The 19008-nt window shown below is 31.7% G+C and overlaps 2 protein-coding genes across 3 annotated transcripts; both read left to right on the plus strand.

Annotated features, from left to right (window-relative positions):
* The first annotated feature begins 5948 nt into the window (after nt 1–5948).
* Nucleotides 5949–12300, plus strand: LOC108327060 (serine/threonine-protein kinase haspin homolog). Its single transcript, XM_017560751.2, has 14 exons — nt 5949–6282; nt 6368–6457; nt 6535–6625; nt 6854–7428; nt 8353–8476; nt 8641–8750; nt 9172–9283; nt 9653–9745; nt 9836–9897; nt 9978–10108; nt 10192–10262; nt 10341–10393; nt 11465–11531; nt 11864–12300. Exons 1-14 carry the CDS (start codon nt 6089–6091, stop codon nt 11993–11995), a joined length of 1905 nt encoding a protein of 634 aa, XP_017416240.1. The 5' UTR covers nt 5949–6088; the 3' UTR covers nt 11996–12300.
* Nucleotides 12301–14681: 2381 nt separating this feature from the next.
* LOC108326965 (uncharacterized) lies at nt 14682–18110 on the plus strand. 2 transcript variants are annotated; one of them, XR_008247252.1, is made up of 5 exons: nt 14682–15153; nt 15254–16609; nt 17206–17254; nt 17357–17617; nt 17746–18110. XR_008247252.1 is itself a non-coding variant. In XM_017560603.2 (4 exons), the coding sequence occupies exons 1-4, from the start codon at nt 15093–15095 to the stop codon at nt 17493–17495; spliced, it is 1605 nt and encodes a 534-aa protein (XP_017416092.1). In that variant the 5' UTR covers nt 14682–15092; the 3' UTR covers nt 17496–18110. The 2 variants fall into 2 exon arrangements, 1 of the variants encoding a protein (XP_017416092.1); XM_017560603.2 differs by having other exon boundaries at nt 17357–18110.
* The last annotated feature ends 898 nt before the right edge of the window (nt 18111–19008 follow it).

Consider the following 19008-nt stretch of genomic DNA (forward strand, 5'->3'; position numbering starts at 1 on the left):
TTTAATATAAATAGATGGTTTTGTTTAGCTAGTTTTTGTTAAATTATTAGGCTAAATATGTTTGTAATTTTTAAATCTTAATACAAAATTGACTTTTTTTAATTTTAAATATTTATACAATTTATATTTTTATATTTTACTAATTAATGATATAATTTTCTTAATTCAGTAACATTAATTTTTTTACATATTTCATACAGTCAATTGAATTAAAAAATGTTAAGCGAGCTCAGATATTAAGTTAAAATATGATTTTACGCATAAAAAGCTTTAAAACCCTTAATGATTATATCCATTAATTCTTAATATTTGATTATATCAAAGTTTGGAATACTGATGAATTTTATTTTCGTATTAAAATTTATGTATTAAAATATATTTAAATTTTAATTATTTAATATATATATATATATATATTTTCTAAAGTTATATTTAATATATGTATTTTATAATTGTGTTGTTTATGAGAGTTAATTATTTACAAATATGAAAAATTTAAATAAGTTCTATTTATTGTTACAAAATTGGGCAGAAATAGAATGGTGCAAAACATATTAGCGATGATTTTCGAGTCGTTGTCGTGAAGAAAACAAAAAAAAAAAAAAGTCAATTTAATAAAAGGAATTTTCACATTTAACCTTACCTTTTTCATTTATTGTGCATTTTCATGTGTTTTCAACTATGAATGTTTGATATGTGTGACTGACTCTCATGTTATGACATAATTAATGGTGCATGTAGACTATGGATCTTTTTCATATATACATTTTTTTAATCAAATATACACCATGAAATAATAAGAATTGAATTAAATAATATACTATCATTCATCTAAATTATTATTAAACATAAGGATAAAATGGTAATAATTTATTAATTAAAAATCATTTTACTATCACATCAATTAAATCATTCATAAATTTATGTTTCACATTTTATTTACTTTTTCTTAATTCAAACAATCTTTCTTTACGCTTTCTTTTCCCTTTTTTTCATAATTTTTCACTCCGTTAAATTCAATATTTGATCCAAAACAAACATCTATCTATCATTTTTTTTTCTCTCATTTCAATTTTTTTCTACACCATCAAATTCACTTATTGATTTAAACAAGTGGAAACATGAAATCTACTAACTTAAGTTTACTTAAATCATCCATCTCAATACTCTTTTACCTAACCTAAAAAAGAGAAAATAATTATATGATTTATCTTATAAAGTTACTTCAAATAAAAAATACAATAAAATGGTGCAAACCATATGGATTTTCAGTCTAAATTCCATTAGAATTTATTTTTAGTTAATAAAATGTATACATTTAATAAATTAAACCAGTAATAATAGTTAACATATTTTAAAAAAATTAAAGTTCTGATGTAAATTTTATGTTGATTTTTATTGGATTTAAATCCTCATCCAATATGCCAATTTGAAGGTAGGTTAGTAGTGTAGTTTATCCGACCTATCCTTACGGAAATATAAATTATCTTCTTATCATGATACAACTTCTACTGATTATAACATTACAAACAAGTTAATATAAAAAACGTTGCTTTACTCTAAAGTTTGAATTATAATTTTATATTATTTTTATTGTTTAAATTGGATTTTGTTAAAGTTAAATAATAATAAAATATAAACAAATTATTCATAGACATAATGCCTGAATTTGTTCTACATAAATCATATATCAAAATTTTTTTATTGATATTAAATTTTACACATAATATATGTGAAAACAATTTTCATTACATCAATTTTATGAAAATAACTATTTTAATTAAAAACTATTAAATAATATAATAGTCAATAAAAGTTATATATTGTAATTTGATTACTCATGTATTGTGTATGTTAGGATGGGTGTTGATAAAGATTTCGATAAATAATTTTAACAAAAAATAAATAAAGTATATTTCTTCATAATCTAAAATTATGTTGTCCATGTGATTTAAAAAACCATATTTAGAGATAATTTAACTTTAGAGTTCGAGAGACCAAAGTGAGAAAGTACAGCAATGATGCCAAAACAACAGGAATTGTGAACAAACTTAAGCAAACCAGCTATGAAACAAAACATGATAGAAGTGAAGGTTCCTAGGAACAAAACTGTGTCATTAACTAATTTCATGAGTTTAGTCAGGGAGACAACTTTTAGGTATCACCATCATTGTATTTCTAAAACTAAAATATTTCATTGTAAAATTTCCTAAGATCTGGGTTTTTCAATATCTATACATCAATAAACAAGCAAATTCTAATTAATAAAAAAATTAAATTTTCTATTTAAATCATTTCTATCATATTTAATAGTTTAACATCACTTAAAAATTAAAATCTAACATAATTTAAATATTTTATTTTATCTTTCTATATATTTTTAAAATAAAACTGTGATAAACAGGACTTGAAAATAAATAATATTTTAAATATACAATAATTAATCTTAACAATATCATAAAAACACTTGAAACCGAAATATAAATAAAATATGTTTTTTCTCTTTAAAAAATATATCGTTTTCATATATTATTTTATTACTTAATTTTGAGAAGACAAATAATATTCAAAGAGAAAAACAATAGATTATAAAGTTCAATCAAATGGTCTGTCATTAATTGCTTTAACCTAACTTATCAAATAATTCAAAAATATTCTTTCACTACTTTTCATCTTTTGGTTTGTGGACCAATTCTAACAAACAATACCACACAAAAATTCCAAACGTGAAGTAATAAACACTATAATTTAAGATTAGGATGTGTGAGTGCCCAATTTGTTCCAAGTAAATTGATACAATACAAAAGAAGGATAAAAAGAAAAAAAGGTATAGTTTTGAATTAAAATAAAAGAACCTGTCTTTTATGTTTGACTCAATGACTTTAAAATAATGTTTAATCATTGAGTTATTATAATTTGGATTTATGCTTCACTTCAACTTTACAAATTTTACTCGTAATTTGAAAATCAACGATAGTTATAATGAATGCGAGATCTTAGTTTTCTAAGAGCACACAAACAATTTTATTTATTTATTTTTTAATCTCGTAAGTAATTTGTCACAGTTAGAAGATATTAGAAGTCACACAATTTAAAATGACTTTCCATAAAAAAAAAATAACTCCTCTCACTTGAAATACGAGTCTGGAACATGGCAAAATAGTTGATCTTATAATAATCTATAATATATTCTAACATCATGGCTTAAAATACAATTAAATCCTTTAAAATTAGTCTAGAATGTGTGATTGTTTGAAAATACATGAAGGTGAAAATAACTATAATTAATACTCAATCTTATATTTACAGCGAGGAATTATGATTTACCGTGTCTTCTTTGTTAAATTTTTAATAGATTGCATGTTTATTGTGTCATAAGTTTTTTTTAAGATTAAATATAAATGAAAAATACTTGACTTTCTCGATATATATAGTATTGTAAATATTAGAAATATTTTAGTTCAGAAAAAAATATTGATATAATTTGATACATTTTTGAAATAGATTAGTTTTCACGCGATAGTTTAGGGGGGAAAAAAATAATGATAGCAAAACCATATGATGAAGAAAGGAAGGAAAGTAGGTTGGGTGGTGTAAATAGTACTTTGAATTGAAAAAGAAACCCTAACAAATTTGATTTGAAATTTATGAATGCTGAATCCGAAGCAAATTGCGCATTGAATTAGTCTTGGCGAAAATCATACCTTGTGGTGGTTATGAGCAAAACACTAGCAACTGATTTAGATTGCGATAACGCATTTTTCTTTGGTATACAAACAAACATCTCAAACTGCATAATTGTGGTTATGTTGTTTGTGCTTGGTCGCTTCGGTGATTAAATGACATTAATGATGAATCAAAATGGTCTTGGGTGGTCTCAATTGCTCCACTTAGGAAGGTACCAAGAATTTTGACATGTGTTGTCGAATTATTTAATGTTTGTTAAGCAGACAAAGCATGTCATTGTACACACGAATGCTGAAACATAAGCCTCTCCAGATAACAGCATTATTATGGCATTAGTGCTACTTTATTTAAAGTAGCTGCAATATATATGGTAGGTGATAGTATCTGATTAATTGAGACAGTGAAATTATGCATGTTTGTCTTCATTCGCGATGCAACACGCATTTCTCACAACTTTCTGAAACGCAATTTATTGACGGTGGGCGTGAGAGTGACACAGATGTTAGCATCGTTGTTGCCTTCATATGCATTATTGATTCAATACTACCATAATCACTAAAACAACACATTAACAACTGTTTTGCTTCATTTTTTTTTTTAATTTCCCAACTTCACATAATTTATATATATAAAAAATTGTTTATATATACAGCTAAATTTTAGAATTAAATATATTTTTAATTTTTAATAAAAATAAAAATTAGTTTTTTAATTTTATTATAAATATGTAAATTTAATTATTTTAACCAAATTTGTTAAATTTATTTAACATTTTAAATATATTTTATATTAACATTTAAGTATAAGTTTGAATTTTTTTTTAAATATTAATTAAAAATAAAAATCTTCAAATGATAAAAAATTATATTAGTAACAATTTTTAAAGAAAGATTAATTCTAAATTCACAAAATTGAGGATCCAAACATATTTAATATTAATTTTTAACTTTAAGTATATAAAGCAGAGATGAAATTTGCTTTAGGATTTGACACCAAACTTACAATTTAACAAATAAGTCTGTGATTGGAATATACGTGACTCCATGACTTTGTTGATATATAATAGGTTTTTTGGAATTTCAGATCTGAAAACATAAACTATTTTATTTAAAAATATATAACATTAATATAAATATTAAATTTTAATTTATTAAAATAACATAATATGATAAACAAATGGCATATTATCACCCAACCACTAAATTATAAGTTTTTTTGGGGGTGTTGCTGCCTCCACCACCCCAAGTGCTCCTGCACCTTTCTGCTATTTTCTTTTATTCCAAAAATACTCTATATTTCTCAACTATTTTCTTTTATTCTAAAAATATCTTACACCTCCTCACTCTATTCAACAATCTTTCTCTTTCTCTCTCTACATTAATGGAGCATTCACATGGCTCAGATTTGATATTTTGCAAAATTTTATTTACACTTTCCCTTAAATAAGTTTGATTCAATCTTATTTTCACTGTTCAATATATATATTTTTCTTCAAATTACTTAATAAATGGTAAAATTTTGTTCTAATTTTCTAGAAAAATATTTATATATATGTGTGTTTTTTTATATTTAATATCTATAATTTTTAACATTATATTATGTTTTAACTTACCAACATGTTTGACTTAAATAACTTGAATAAAGTATTTAATTTATTAGATAAATAATATAAAAATATTATTAAATACTTAAAATATAAAAGAAAAGTTATTTTTAAAGATTTGGAATTTATTTAGTTCTTTCGTCATTATAAAGTTAGTATATAATAATAATAATATATTATTTACTATTAATATTATTATGTTTATTATTTTGTATTTGCATCTAACTTTTAAGTTTATAAAATGGAAGTGATAGAAGTACTAATATTAAAGTTTTCTCTGAATTTTATATTTTGTAATATATCACAAGTTTAAATCTAAGTCATATGAATGCTCCATTAATGCAGAGAGAGAAAGATTGTTAAGGATAGTGAGGAGGTGTAGGATATTTTTGAAATAAAAGAAAATAATGGAGAGATGTAGAGTATTTTTGGAATAAAAGAAAATAGTGAGGAGGTGCAGAAACACTTGGGATGGTGGAGGGAGCAACACCCGTTTTTTGGTTCACAGTTACAAGAAAAGAAAGCCTCAAACAACAGCAAAGTCGTAGGCATTTATATTGGGCTGGATCAACTAAGGGCCCAATTTCTCCATAGAATTAAGAGTTGAATTACTTTTATTGTTTTCGTGTTATTTTTGTCTACAGTACCAGAAGAAGCATAAAAGAGAAATCAATGCTTGAAAGTTCCCGCCAGGCATAATTTAAACTGTGAAGCATTGATGGGATGGGGGTTGAATCAAATTGATGAGTGAAGGAATGAAGTGAAGCCAAAGTAGAAGCAGAACAGAAGTACAGAAGCATGAGCACCAATTCCAAAGCAATTAAGGGCTCGGGTTTTCCTCTTCCTCGCTGCCCCTCCTCAATTTCAAATGCATCATCTTCTTCACTTGATCTCTGGTCACAAATCATCGCCGCCGATTCCCCCCAACCCCAACGAATCGACGTCATTTACCGGAGAAGACACCCTCGCAACCCCCACAATCCTACCAACTCGTACCTCCCTTTTCTTCACTCCGTCAGTATGTTCTTTTTCTTTTTCATTTTTTAATTTTTTTTCCTTTTCGGTTCATTTTTTCAGAAACCCTTCCGATCCTCCCCTACTGCGTCCTACTCGGCCAAGTTTGGATCCCAACAAGCGAGTCAGTTGGAATCGTTCGCTTTCCACCAGGTCTGTATTCTCTTCATTAGTTGCTCTCCAATAATCGATCGCTGTTTCGTCTGATTTTCCACTAACGTTTTTGACAGAGGGAGGACTAGTATTGCTGTTGGTGCTTGTATGGTTTACCAGCCTCAGTTGAAGAAGGACAAAAGGAAAGGAAAGCCTGCACTTCCCAAAGTATGTCTTTGTCATTGACTATGTTACTCCATGTCTTGTATTCTGCACATTCTGGAAGATATCAAAATCAATAGCTGGGAGTTAGGTTTGAATTTCTGTTGTGAGAGTTGTCCACATTTAATGCTTTGCAATCCCTCGAACAGGATTACCTTCGAAGGAGAATAATATCTGTGAGGTTTTAGGATATTTTAGTTGTTTGTTTGTTATCTGTGTGTTTGGTATGTATAGGGGAAGCTTGTGCAACCTCCGAACGTTGAGAAGGAGAGGTTATACTTTGAAGAGGTTGATGCTTTTGAGTTGTTGGAGGAAAGCCCCTCACCCAAGAAAAGCACATGGATCACAGATGATATGACACAAGAGGGACCATTGCCAACTATATGCTCCAGATTAGAAAAATGGTTACACTCCAGAAGGTTGAACTCCTCCTACGGTCCCTCGACCACACTGTCCAAAATACTAGATACTTCATCCACGCGTTTGGAAGGTATTCAAGATATTGATTTTAGTACCCCTGAATTGAGAATATTGGAAACAAATGAGAAAAACAATTCACTACTGCAAACCAGTAAAACCGGAGATAGGAAAACTTCTGTTGGAAGTGACATTCATATGCGCCAAACAAATGAAAAAATGCTGTTTGCTCATAGTGGTGAAGGATGTGAAGATATTAATGCTGCCGTTAAGAAACTTTCTCTGGCATCAACGTCATCTTCGGTTGACAATGACCACATTAGTCCATTTTCCGCTTTATTAGCAACCTGTGGACAGTCTACACCTTCACTGTTACAGGATATCTTTTCTAGGTATTTGATGGTTTCTTATTTTCTTCTAACATGCTATTTTTGTGTATGTTTGATTCACAAAGGTCGGCATAAGTGTGTGCTCTTGAATTTTGAAAGCATTTTAATTTCTACCTGCATCCAAATATTAATTTGTTGTTTGTAGCGCAGTGTTTCTGCTTCTCATCCCACTTACTTATTTGGTTGCTTTTTTGTAAAGCCTTTGTTTTTGGCTTTTGGTATAGGTATTGTTATTTTTAGCTGCGTGCCAATTTTGTCTGCACTTAGTATTGGATTGTGATGTTAACTGGTTATCCTCCCCTTTATGCATATTACGGTGTCGTAATCTCACGTTAGCTGTTAAACCGGAAATAGATGATGTTTTTTCTTCAAGATCACAGGGAACTTACGTTATAAATCTGAATTTGTATATGTTCTCCTGATAGTAAATTTATTGGGCTAGGGAGGATCTAAGGTTCATGGAGCGAGGTTGAAAACTAAGGGGACATTTATCTGCGCTTTTATTTTTATTTTCTGTTTTCACTTTTTGATTACAAAATGTCTCATAGTTTTGGATTTGTTTCCTATTTCTAAAGACTCTGTATTGGAAATAGATAAAGCAAAAAAAGTTGTTTTCAGTGTTTTCTGTGCAATTATTTAAGAACAATGTGATATTTTTTGTAACAAAAAAATGAATTACGGCTTAGGGTTTAGGAGATCAAAATGTCTTTGCTAATATTTTTGGGGCATAATTGGCCCTCTGCATACAAACCCATGGAAGTCAAGTAAGCTTGCATCGAGTCTATACAAGAACTAGTTCTGTAGTTTTTAATTAAAAAATGTCTTTGCTATAGTACAGCCATGACCTTTTGACCAGGATTCCATGGGATTTTTGAATTATGGTTCAGTGTCCTCATGTTCACAAGAATGCATTTTTCTTTTTTCCAGTGTCTCAAAAACTATTGTGAAAGTTGGTGAAGGAACATTTGGAGAAGCCTTCAAGGTTAATAACTATGTCTGTAAAATTGTTCCGTTTGACGGGGACTTCAGAGTGAATGGTGAAATACAAAAGGTAACAGTCGCATATAATTGTATGATATATTTAGATACTATTACTTTTGTTCCAAATAGTTATTTTTCAAATGTAATGGTAACTATGTTTTCCCTGCTACGATCTGAATATATTTGATGAACATGTAATTAACTTCTTAAATTTGTTGACTCTATGTACTACAGAGATCTGAAGAATTACTAGAGGAGGTGCTTCTCTGCAAAACTCTCAATTTATTGAGAGGAAAAGAAGGAGCTTCTGATAATTTGTGCAACGCATTTATCGATTGCATAGAGTAAGTATATGACTCAAATAATTTTAAGGCGCTGGAAAAAAATTTTTGCCAGAGAAGAAAATTTGTATTGCCTATTCTTCCACCAAGTTTAAGGTTTTAAGTTGCGGTTGAGGTTTCTTTTCGTAAGTTGATGTGGGAAATTACATACAGATAGTCGTGGATAACCTAAAAGTCTTGACATGTAGCTTATATTATGGTCGCATACTCTTTTTAAAACCTCAGTTCTTGCAATACTTTTTGAGTTTACCTCAGGTTTTGTACTTCTTACCATTGTGGCACGGTAGAAAGTAGAAACACTAATTATTAGTAGGGTCATTGCCATCGACACTGGATTGAAGTGACTCTTTTCGAATTTAAATTTCTACTTTTTGCAGCTAAGTACTAGCATCTCATATATGTATGGCCCTATCTTCTGTGATAGATTTAGAGTATGTCAGGGACCTTATGACGCGGAACTAATTCGAGCATGGGAAGATTGGGATCTAAAGCATGGTTCAGAGAATGATCATCCAAAAGAGTTTCCAGAGAAACAGGTCTCCTCTTTAACTTTATCAGTGATCAGTGATGAACGTACGTGTATTTCTTATTTCTAATTTGAGTTAAATATCACAACGATACTTCCAATGATATATTACTGTGAACATAACATGGTGATGAACTTATGAAGCGACTATAATCTTTAGTGAATCAAACCCAGCTAATTTTGTTATAACTCTAATAATTTTTTTTAGTAAAAGCTCATATTGGCGAGAACATACGAGTGATGAACGAAGACACATTCTTTGGTTACTACTTAATACACTATATTTACTCATCAAATGAGCAATCCATACTTCCATAAAAATCAAGCGTGGCTATATCTCCCCAACGAGTATTAGATACTAATATATTACTACATTTAGTGTTACGTGGTGTTCGTACAAGAACATGGTGGCAAGGATCTTGAAGGTTTTGCCCTCCTGAATTTTGACGAGGCAAGGGCATTACTGGCTCAGGTATGTTATACGTGTTATGATTTTACCCTCTGCATGCTTGAAGCTTGACGAAGTATTGATTTTTAGGTTAATTTCTGTCATAAAATGCAGGTTACGGCTGGGCTTGCTGTGGCTGAGTCTGCGTTTGAATTTGAACACAGAGATCTTCACTGGTGGGTCATCATGCAGTGGCATAAACTATGCTGTCATAGTATTTTCACGATTTCTAATTTATGAATATTCAATTGCGCAGGGGAAATATACTTGTGGGCCGAAGTGACTCTGAAGAGTTGCAGTTCACTCTCGATGGCAGGAAGATGTTAGTCAAAACGTATGGTTTAATAATATCTATTATTGACTTCACTCTATCAAGAATAAACACAGGTGAGCACTCGAAACTTTGGGTTATTATAGGTATCGGGTTTTACATTTGTCATTAGTTATGATTAGACGTCTTGTTCGTACAGGTGATAGAATACTGTATTTAGATCTTTCCTCTGATCCTGACCTATTTAAAGGACCGAAAGGGGATAAACAGGTAAGGACTGCTTATTTAAAATGGTAAGTTCTGTTTGTTACATCTGATTAAACTAATGATTCTAAATAACATACACAGTCAGAAACATATAGGAAGATGAAGGAGGTGACTGAAGATTGGTGGGAAGGAAGGTACGATTCTCATAACTCTTTTTATCTACCGTGACAACTTTTTTTTGAAAATAGTTCAGACATGATTCATTATTAAGTTAGTGTATCTTCTTACACGGATTCAAATATTTTCGATCGTTAGATTATGGAAAATCCAGCCTCTAGTTTAAGGCACGACTCCCTCGTTCGTCCCTTTTTATTGATTTATTAAGGCCAATTTTCACCAAACTTGGATAATGAACAATGAGAACTTGAATACTTGATTACGAGTGTCATATGGTGTTTAATATTATTTTTAGTGACGTATGTGACCAGTGAAAGGGATTCAGATCACTTGTTCTGCCACTCCCTTGCCTCTCTAATTAAGAAGCGATACCTCAAATTCTTATAAAAATAGCAATATTTAGGATACTCTTTTTTGGAATGTCGTGTTTTTTTCCTAGAGAAACAGGAAAAAGGATAGGCAAGGTGACAGATGATTTGATTCCTTGGTCAACTAGACCCATACTAAATCAAAGGAGAAAGGAGACGGAGTATATACTTCCCATATAGCAATCATTGAAGGATGAGCTAAAACTGATCTAGTGGGTTCTTGCATACATGAAACTGCATGACTTCATTTGTATGAGGCTCTACGACTTGTTATATCCGTAATTTTAAATCTTTTTTCCTATATCCATAATATCCAAAGCTTTTTTTTGCCTAAAAACGTAAAAAAAAACCCTAAAAAGAGTGATTATATGTAAAATATCTCTTTCTTGTACTCAGGGAAAAGTTATTCAAAATTTCAAACGCGATTCATATCCCTCTTATGTCTTTCTTGTAGCCCGTAAATCCCTCCTGTGACATTTAGGGTATACAACAAAAATACTTAATTATGATTCCCCATATCCACGCCAATAGGATAATTTGATCTGTTGTAAGATTTGTCTGTGGTACACTCTTGACAATAGTCCTGGTATACTAATTCCAATATTCTGTTGTTATTTGTTTGTTGGTACACTCTTGACAATAGTCCTGGTATTGTAGTTCTAATATTGTGTTATTTTGTTTTCTTGACTCTAAAATCTTGTTGCCTTTTCAAATTTACAGTTGTCCTAAAACAAACGTTTTATGGTTGATCTATTTGGTAGACATACTCCTCACGAAGAAATCATTTGTAAGTCTTCTCTCTAGTTTTACCAATTTTGCGTATTTATATTATTTATAAAAGAATCTTGAATATTTTAAACTTAGTTTCGGATTCAGTTTACAAATTGTGCTCTGTAAACTCTACTTTCATATCACTGCATTACTCGATTTCTGGATAGTTTGTTATAATTGTTAAGAAAGTCAATCCTTTTCTTCTCCCTTTCTGAATGTGCTATTCGCATTTGGGTGTGCTACTTTGGTTACTCGGAGTTTAGCGGCACTTATTAATAGTCAGAAACTCTGGTCTTAAATGAATTGATCAATGTTGACCCTGAATACAATGAACTACTGTCATTGCAGGAACGTACCTCGAAGCACGAGAGAGATCTACGCTCCTTTAAGAAACGCCTTGACAAGTATGAATCGTCAAAGGAAGCAATTCTTGATCCCTTCTTCACTGATTTGTTCATTGAGTCTGACGCAAAGGTTTAACAATCTATAGCTCCTTTTCCCTATCTAACATGTCATTTTGTCAAAAACTTTATCCACCTTTTTTGCATCATTGGAAGCCGCTCACTCCATTGTTCAGCGTAATCCGTAAAAGGTGAATTATGTTTTGCTAAGTTAAAGTATTGATGTATAGGCCGAAATCTGATAACAGCATATATGGCTTGAAAACTTCAACAGCAATTTAGGTTAACCGAGAATTTTCTTCTGTAAATATTTCGCAATGATACTAGTACTCTGGTATATTTTTCCGAGTTAATGTTATCACATTTTAATTTTAACGTTTACAATTGACAATATTTTTTCCCCTAAACTACCAAGCACATGTTAGGATTACAGGGTACACGGCAAAATTTAGGATTTCAGCGAAATTTAGGTTAATTAAGAAAAAATAACTAAAAAATCTAACCGTTGCAAGGAATAAAAATTTAGAATAAAACGTGTTTTAAGTCTTCATGTCGAATCATAATGAAGGTTAAGGACTCAATCTATCATATAATCATATAAACTATACGAAAAAAAAAGATAACATCATTTTTAAAGTGTAAAGGCTAAAATTAATTTTGACTAAATCATTTGGAAAATCTAATACACATGTTTTATAGGTCCACTGTGTGTAATTGCAGTTTCAATCCTAATTAGGTACGATGCATCTTAATATAGTAATCCTTCAAATTAAGTTTTATGAAGCTCTTATCAACTGTTCATATTCTTTGTTCACGCTTTGACTCCTTAGTCATTCTGTTGTGAATTTTTTTTCTAAGGTTTTGAGCAGTAAAGATTCTGAATTACTCATAATAGACTCACGAGCCTTATAAGAATTCATATGATCAGGGAACTTAGAACCTATGTGTCCAAAGTCGTATAATATATGTTCGAACTCACATCATTGTTAATATCCCGTAAAATCCGCAATTTCTGAATAGCGTACAAATTCAACAATACTTTTTCAATTGCATTAACCCCCAATCTTTGCTCTTTGTTTCATGACTGTGAGATGAAGCTACAAGCAGAGTGAAAAAACAAAACCTACACCTCTTTTTATGAAACTAAATTTTTTCCCCTGTTTTTTAAGGAAGACACAACAAACAACTTTATAAGCCCATAATCCTTGTAGATTGTTTGTCATGTTGCCCCTCTTCTTCCTACTTTGTGGTTTTGAGCTTCAGAATGGACCCTTTTGACACACTCTTTCTAAGCTTTCGGCCAGAAACCTAGTCAGACACTTGCCCTTGTTAAGTGATAGCAGGCAAAATAGATTATTCCACATGGCTTGTCCCCACTCATTTTACTTGCTATAGATTGTATCTTAGGGCATTGCCTTTCTTAATTCTCTGCCCAAACTACATATGGCTAACACAACCAATAATCGAAGTACAACCTTTCACTCTTTTTTTCGTAACAACTTTTTAGTCTACTCTTCCTTATTAAATGATTTTCATTTTCAACCATGGCTTTTACACCCAACAAAAACATATCCATCACTTTTTTATGCCTTTATTAAGTGTCAATTTATTACTATTGGTAGTGGTTTTTGCTGAGCTGAGATACTATGTCTTTTCTTATATAAATCTTTACCACCATCCACTCAGCTTTATAGATCCTTAGTAGATACTCCAAACCAACGTCGTCGGTGCACATGTTTTCATCCCCAATCTCGTAATATTTGCCATTTTATTATTTTTTTTAATTTTTTATCTTATTTTAAATAAATTACAACAACGAAAATTACCTTACAAAATTAAGAGCACATTAGAAGTCTAATTGTTATGAAGTAAAGAAACTCGGGACAAAAAAATTATTTTATTATGAAAACTGATATAATTAATTGTTAAAATTATACCTCTTATCTAAAATAACAAAAAAGACAAGACAGACTGAATAACCTTTTAAAATAAAATAATTTATTTATTATATTTGGCTGCATATTAAAGATTAGCAGCATCAGCTACTTTATTCAACAACTACCGCTATGAACTTGCGCCAATCATTAATCACTAATTCATGACCCTCTCAATAATCCAACGGCTCACCATCATTTATCATACATTAATTAGAATAAAATCTAATAAAATCAAAATTTCTTAACTTTAAGCGTAATAACACAGGAAGAGGACACGTGTCCCACTCCAAGTATTTGTGCCAGCATTTTACGTCGATCTAATAAACATTATTAATCATTAACTGTATACAAACAACATTACTTTATTTTATAAGTAAATAAAGATAGAAGAAGGTTTTTTCTATATTTATCAATATGTAATTACAATTTCATCAGATTAATAAAAATATCTAATAAGAATATATAATTATTAACAATATCCAAGGATAATTAATATTGCTCTATAAATTTATAATCGTGGTTAATTTAGTGGAACAATAATTATATTAATTTATTTTTTAACGTTATTGTTTTTCAATATGTAAGAATTGAGTAAAAGAAATTTACAACAACTCACACGATATTCAATCAATTAAACTACTTTCCTTCTGTCACTGAAACAAAATAGAGACTGTATTTAAAGAATTATCAGATTTTGAAGTAGATACTACTGTATAGAAGATTCTGTTGCAAAATGCTCTTGATATTTACAAATCTTCATCCATAGAATAGAGACAGTTTATAAATATGAAAAATCAATCGATTCTAACATAATAAACTACGAAAGCATTTAGTTTTGTTAAATTAAAAAAAGGAGCGTGTAGTTGCAGTGTGAGAAGATCCAGAAGTGGTAGAAGCTGTTGCTGATATTGCTTGCACACAGAAAGGGCTTTGGGAAAGATAAAGAAGCAGCAACTTATGAAAAAGCAAGTTTCTGGTCAGACCCAAACATTTCCTAACCCATCCTTAGTGACAAAGTAACATATTTTCAATATTTTGTAAATGATTATTAGAACTTGGTCGTTTTCTTTTGTTCCAACTTTTCCCCAACCTTTTTGGTTTGGTTTTTGTATCCTCAAACACCTTTCCCGGTCTAAGCTCTGGTTCTTTCCCATGTCTTTTTGTTTTTAAAAGCAACCACTCCTCTCAACATTCTAACACACGCTCATTCTACATTGCTTAACCACTCTCTCTTTCATAATGGCCAAGGAACCTTCTCCATGTCTCTTCTTCCTCTCTTTTCTCATTCTCCTTTCTTCCGGTGAGTAACCCTTCTGTTCTTCTCGATACATGACATTTTCTTTGCTTTTTCTTTTCGAATCTGAATCAATAACTGGGCTCCATCCTTTTGTACTTTGCAGGAACTGCATCTTCACCCTCTGTTGATTCCTCATTCCTCCACCAAAGCAAGATCTTCAAATCTCAGATTCGGTTTTCTGTTTCTGACTACAAGATTTTGACCACTCTCACTGGCACCAACCTGTCAGTTGATTTCTTCTTAAACGAAAATTTTGTTTCTTCAAAATCATCTCCAGTTGCATGGATGAAAGTTCATCTTTTGAACATTCTTCCCCAAGTGGACATCAGCAGCGTCATTGTTAGATGTGGCAGTGAGTGCTTAGGCCGAGATGAGATGCCTTTGCTCATACCTGTTATGGAATCAATTCATTCGTTTCTCAGCAATCTTCAACTGGGGAGGGAAGTAAAAGTCTCCGTGGCATTTCCGCTTTCGTTCTTGGAGAATTTGAATGCATCATATGAAAATGATCTTCTCAAGATTGTTGCGTTTGTAAAGAAAATAGATTCATTTATCATGCTAGAAGACGCCAATGATGGGGAATTGGGAACTGGTCGATCTGTTATTGAAAGAACCACCCTTACTTCTATTTTTCCTTGCAAAGATGTCCCTGTGGTTTTCACAATCAAGAGCCGTGATATTCCCAGTTCAATGGAATTAACTCAGTTTAGAGGGGCAGTATCCAAATATCTTGGAGAAGGATCTCATTTTACTAAAAGGATTGCTGCGTTGTGTGCAGAAGTACAGACAACCAAAGGTTTTGTACTGGGAGATCTCAAAAGAGAAGAGGGAGAAGGGATAATTCCTTTGATCCTAAGAGAAAAGCCAAGCAAAGTCCACATCAGAAGAATTCTTCAAGTCACAAACAACTCACCTACCACAGTTTCCCCCACAAATCCAACCCCACCTGCACCAGTCATCTCACCTCCAGATACACCAACCATCATAACAGTTCCTTCCACCAATCCTGTCACAGTTTCCCCCACTAATCCAGGGGCCACACCTGTGACAGTTCCTTCTACCACACCAGCTTCTCCCTTAGCACCCACAAATCCAGCCAATCCAGGGCCTCAATCAGTTACCAACCCTGCTACGTCATTTCCACCCCCATCAGGAAATGGTCCTGTCACAAATGCCCTTCCTCCTCCTCCAAACACAAATGCTCAAGCCTCGCCTGGGGGCCAGAGTTGGTGTGTGGCAAAGACTGGAGTTTCAGAAGCTACTCTTCAGACAGCATTGGACTATGCTTGTGGAATGCCAAGTGTAGATTGTTCACAAATACAGCAAGGTGGGAGTTGTTACAATCCAAATTCAATACAAAACCATGCTTCTTTTGCCTTCAATAGCTACTACCAGAAGAATCCTGCGTCAACAAGCTGCGACTTTGGAGGCGCTGCAACCATAGTTAACACCAATCCAAGTAAGATCTTAGAAGTTCAATAACCTTTTTCAGAGTTTGACTTATATACTGTTATTCTAAAGATTAAATGGTTAATTTATCCCTTACTATTGTCCTCATTTTAAGATGATAATAACTTTTAGTCTCCTTGCATGCATAAAAGGTTATTTAGTCTTATACTTGTATAAAAGAGAAGTTTTGGTTTCCATTACAGTTATGAGAAAACTGTTTTTGCTGTGTAAATAGATTCCAAGAAAAACCACTACAAAACACACTGTTCTTACAGTATTCTGAGTTAAGTTCTAAATCCTAAAATATAAACAACTTTAAGAAAGAAACGAATAATTTAACCTTTGCTAAAACATCAGTTGACAGATATTCAATGAGAATTTACTTTATTATGGTCAAATCTTATCGGATGTTTGTGTAAAGATGTTATATACTAAAATCATCATTCTGTGTCCCTAAGAGTATTTATGGGAAGAAGTTATTCCTCTAAATGAATCTCAGTGTTTTTAGTGTTGTTAGGATATATCCCAGGTTAAAAGAAATGTATGTAAATTAAACTCTTTCATAGTTTGTAATTCACATAATTGACTCTGTTAAATTGTGACCAGGTTCGGGTTCTTGCATTTACCCATCTTCTTCAGGGACAGGCACATCCGGGTAAGTAAAATGAAATGGATTCCTTAGCTACAGAAAATAGTTTCTTTACCACTAAGCCTACAAGATACTAATCACGGTCCTGTATAATGCCATCTTTTGCAGCTCTAATGGCTCACCTTCAGTTTTAGGATCCCAAAGCCCTCCTGATTTAAATACCTCAAATTCAGCTGGTCTGAGGCCTTCTATTAACTTTATGGTTCTGGTGGTATTATCCTTAGCCGGCATAAGACTCACTATATGAGTTTTCCTCAATACACATCGTATTGGAGTTACAATCAGTGTACAGCGCAAACAGCAGCATGACAGTAGAATGAATAGAAGAAGAGAGACTACATGAGGATGACAGGTTGTGGTCTGGTTCAGGTACAAGAATAGTGCGTAATTTAGTATACATTGGTCAGAGTTTGTGTTGGAAATTCGTTTGCATATAAATGAGGGTTTGTTACTATTTTTCAAAACGATTCACCTGAATATGTCGAGTTAGAATCCAGGTTATTGAACTCATGGGAACAATGTCATGCTATGAAGGAGTCTATTATGAGAGCTTGTGGTGATGTAGAAGATTAATAAAGAGGTGTTACGTTTCATGGCAATCATTTCTGTAAAGCAGAGCAGCAATTATGATATTGGTAGATTGTGAAGGTTTTTTTGGGAAACCACTCTAAAGGGCACTGTAGATGATCATAGTCGACTTCTCATGATTGTATGTGGTAGAGCATGCATGCTTTACTGGTTTTGAATCATCATAAGCAATATTTGTCCATATTCAAAAAGCTCTTGTTCTTAAATGAGTTACTGTTTGTTAAGGTAATGGTTGTGCATTATTGTTGCAGTAGATGGATTTATCTAGTGTTAATCTATTGCAATTATAAAATCAATTTTTAATTAAATGATTCCGAACTGATGAACTAAAAAAGACTGAACACAATGAGTCAAAGATGGGTTTAAAGCAGGTTAGAACAACATTCAAGATTTAAGGTATTTTTCACGGTATATGATTCACAAACATTGAATACCATCTCCCAAAAACTTGTTAAGTTGTGCCAAAATTAGAAGTCACGGTGATTGTGAATTTTATATGCAGAAATTTGACTAACTCAATCCCACTCTAACTTGATTATGATACTATGTTAAAAAGTAGACTTTAAATTTAAGTTAAATCCTTCGGAGGTTCCTATTTATTGGGTTTTTTCCAGTTAGATATCGTCTTATCGGTTTCGCCAATTTAGTCCTTAAAAATGAAAAATTGACTCAATTGGGTCCTTGCAGTTAAATTGGCTTAACGGGATTAAATTTTTTATGACCTGACATGTTGACATGGTAAGTTTTTTATACGTGGCACATTCAAGCAAGTTACATGGAATATATAATTAAAAAATAAAAAAATAAAGTTTCTAATAATTGAAACACAAATTAGGGTTCATCATCTTCAACCTTAGCGATTGATGCTTAGGGTTCATCACCAAATTAGGGTTTACTAAAATCAAATTGGGTTCGAGATTAAAGACGCAACAAATCACGGATTCATAGAGTTCGAGATTGGAGTGGAGTCCAATGTCTCCCCGGGCCTCTCCTTCGAGATTGGGGGTTTTCTCATGTTTCTGTTTGCGTGAGAGAGATAAATTCGCAATGGGTTTCTGTTTCTGTGTTTTGTGATGTCTCTGGGTTTGTAGGTTGATGAATTTGTGAAGAAGGAGACTTACAGAGATCTGATTTCCATCTTTTTAGTTTTCTTTGGACATTCTAATGCAGAT

This window comes from Vigna angularis, chromosome 2, assembly GCF_016808095.1.
Source record: "Vigna angularis cultivar LongXiaoDou No.4 chromosome 2, ASM1680809v1, whole genome shotgun sequence".
Taxonomy (NCBI): Eukaryota; Viridiplantae; Streptophyta; class Magnoliopsida; order Fabales; family Fabaceae; genus Vigna; species Vigna angularis.

Excerpts from the sequence above, each read along its gene's own strand:
- LOC108327060 (XM_017560751.2), top strand. The coding sequence starts at position 6,089 with ATGAGCACCAATTCCAAAGCAATTAAGGGCTCGGGTTTTCCTCTTCCT. Across the intron at positions 6,283-6,367 it reads CCCCACAATCCTACCAACTC|AAACCCTTCCGATCCTCCCC; the intron begins GTACCTCCCTTT and ends TCATTTTTTCAG. Across the intron at positions 7,429-8,352 it reads TTACAGGATATCTTTTCTAG|TGTCTCAAAAACTATTGTGA; the intron begins GTATTTGATGGT and ends TCTTTTTTCCAG.
- LOC108326965 (XM_017560603.2), top strand. The coding sequence starts at position 15,093 with ATGGCCAAGGAACCTTCTCCATGTCTCTTCTTCCTCTCTTTTCTCATT. Across the intron at positions 15,154-15,253 it reads TCTCATTCTCCTTTCTTCCG|GAACTGCATCTTCACCCTCT; the intron begins GTGAGTAACCCT and ends TGTACTTTGCAG. Across the intron at positions 16,610-17,205 it reads CATAGTTAACACCAATCCAA|GTTCGGGTTCTTGCATTTAC; the intron begins GTAAGATCTTAG and ends AATTGTGACCAG.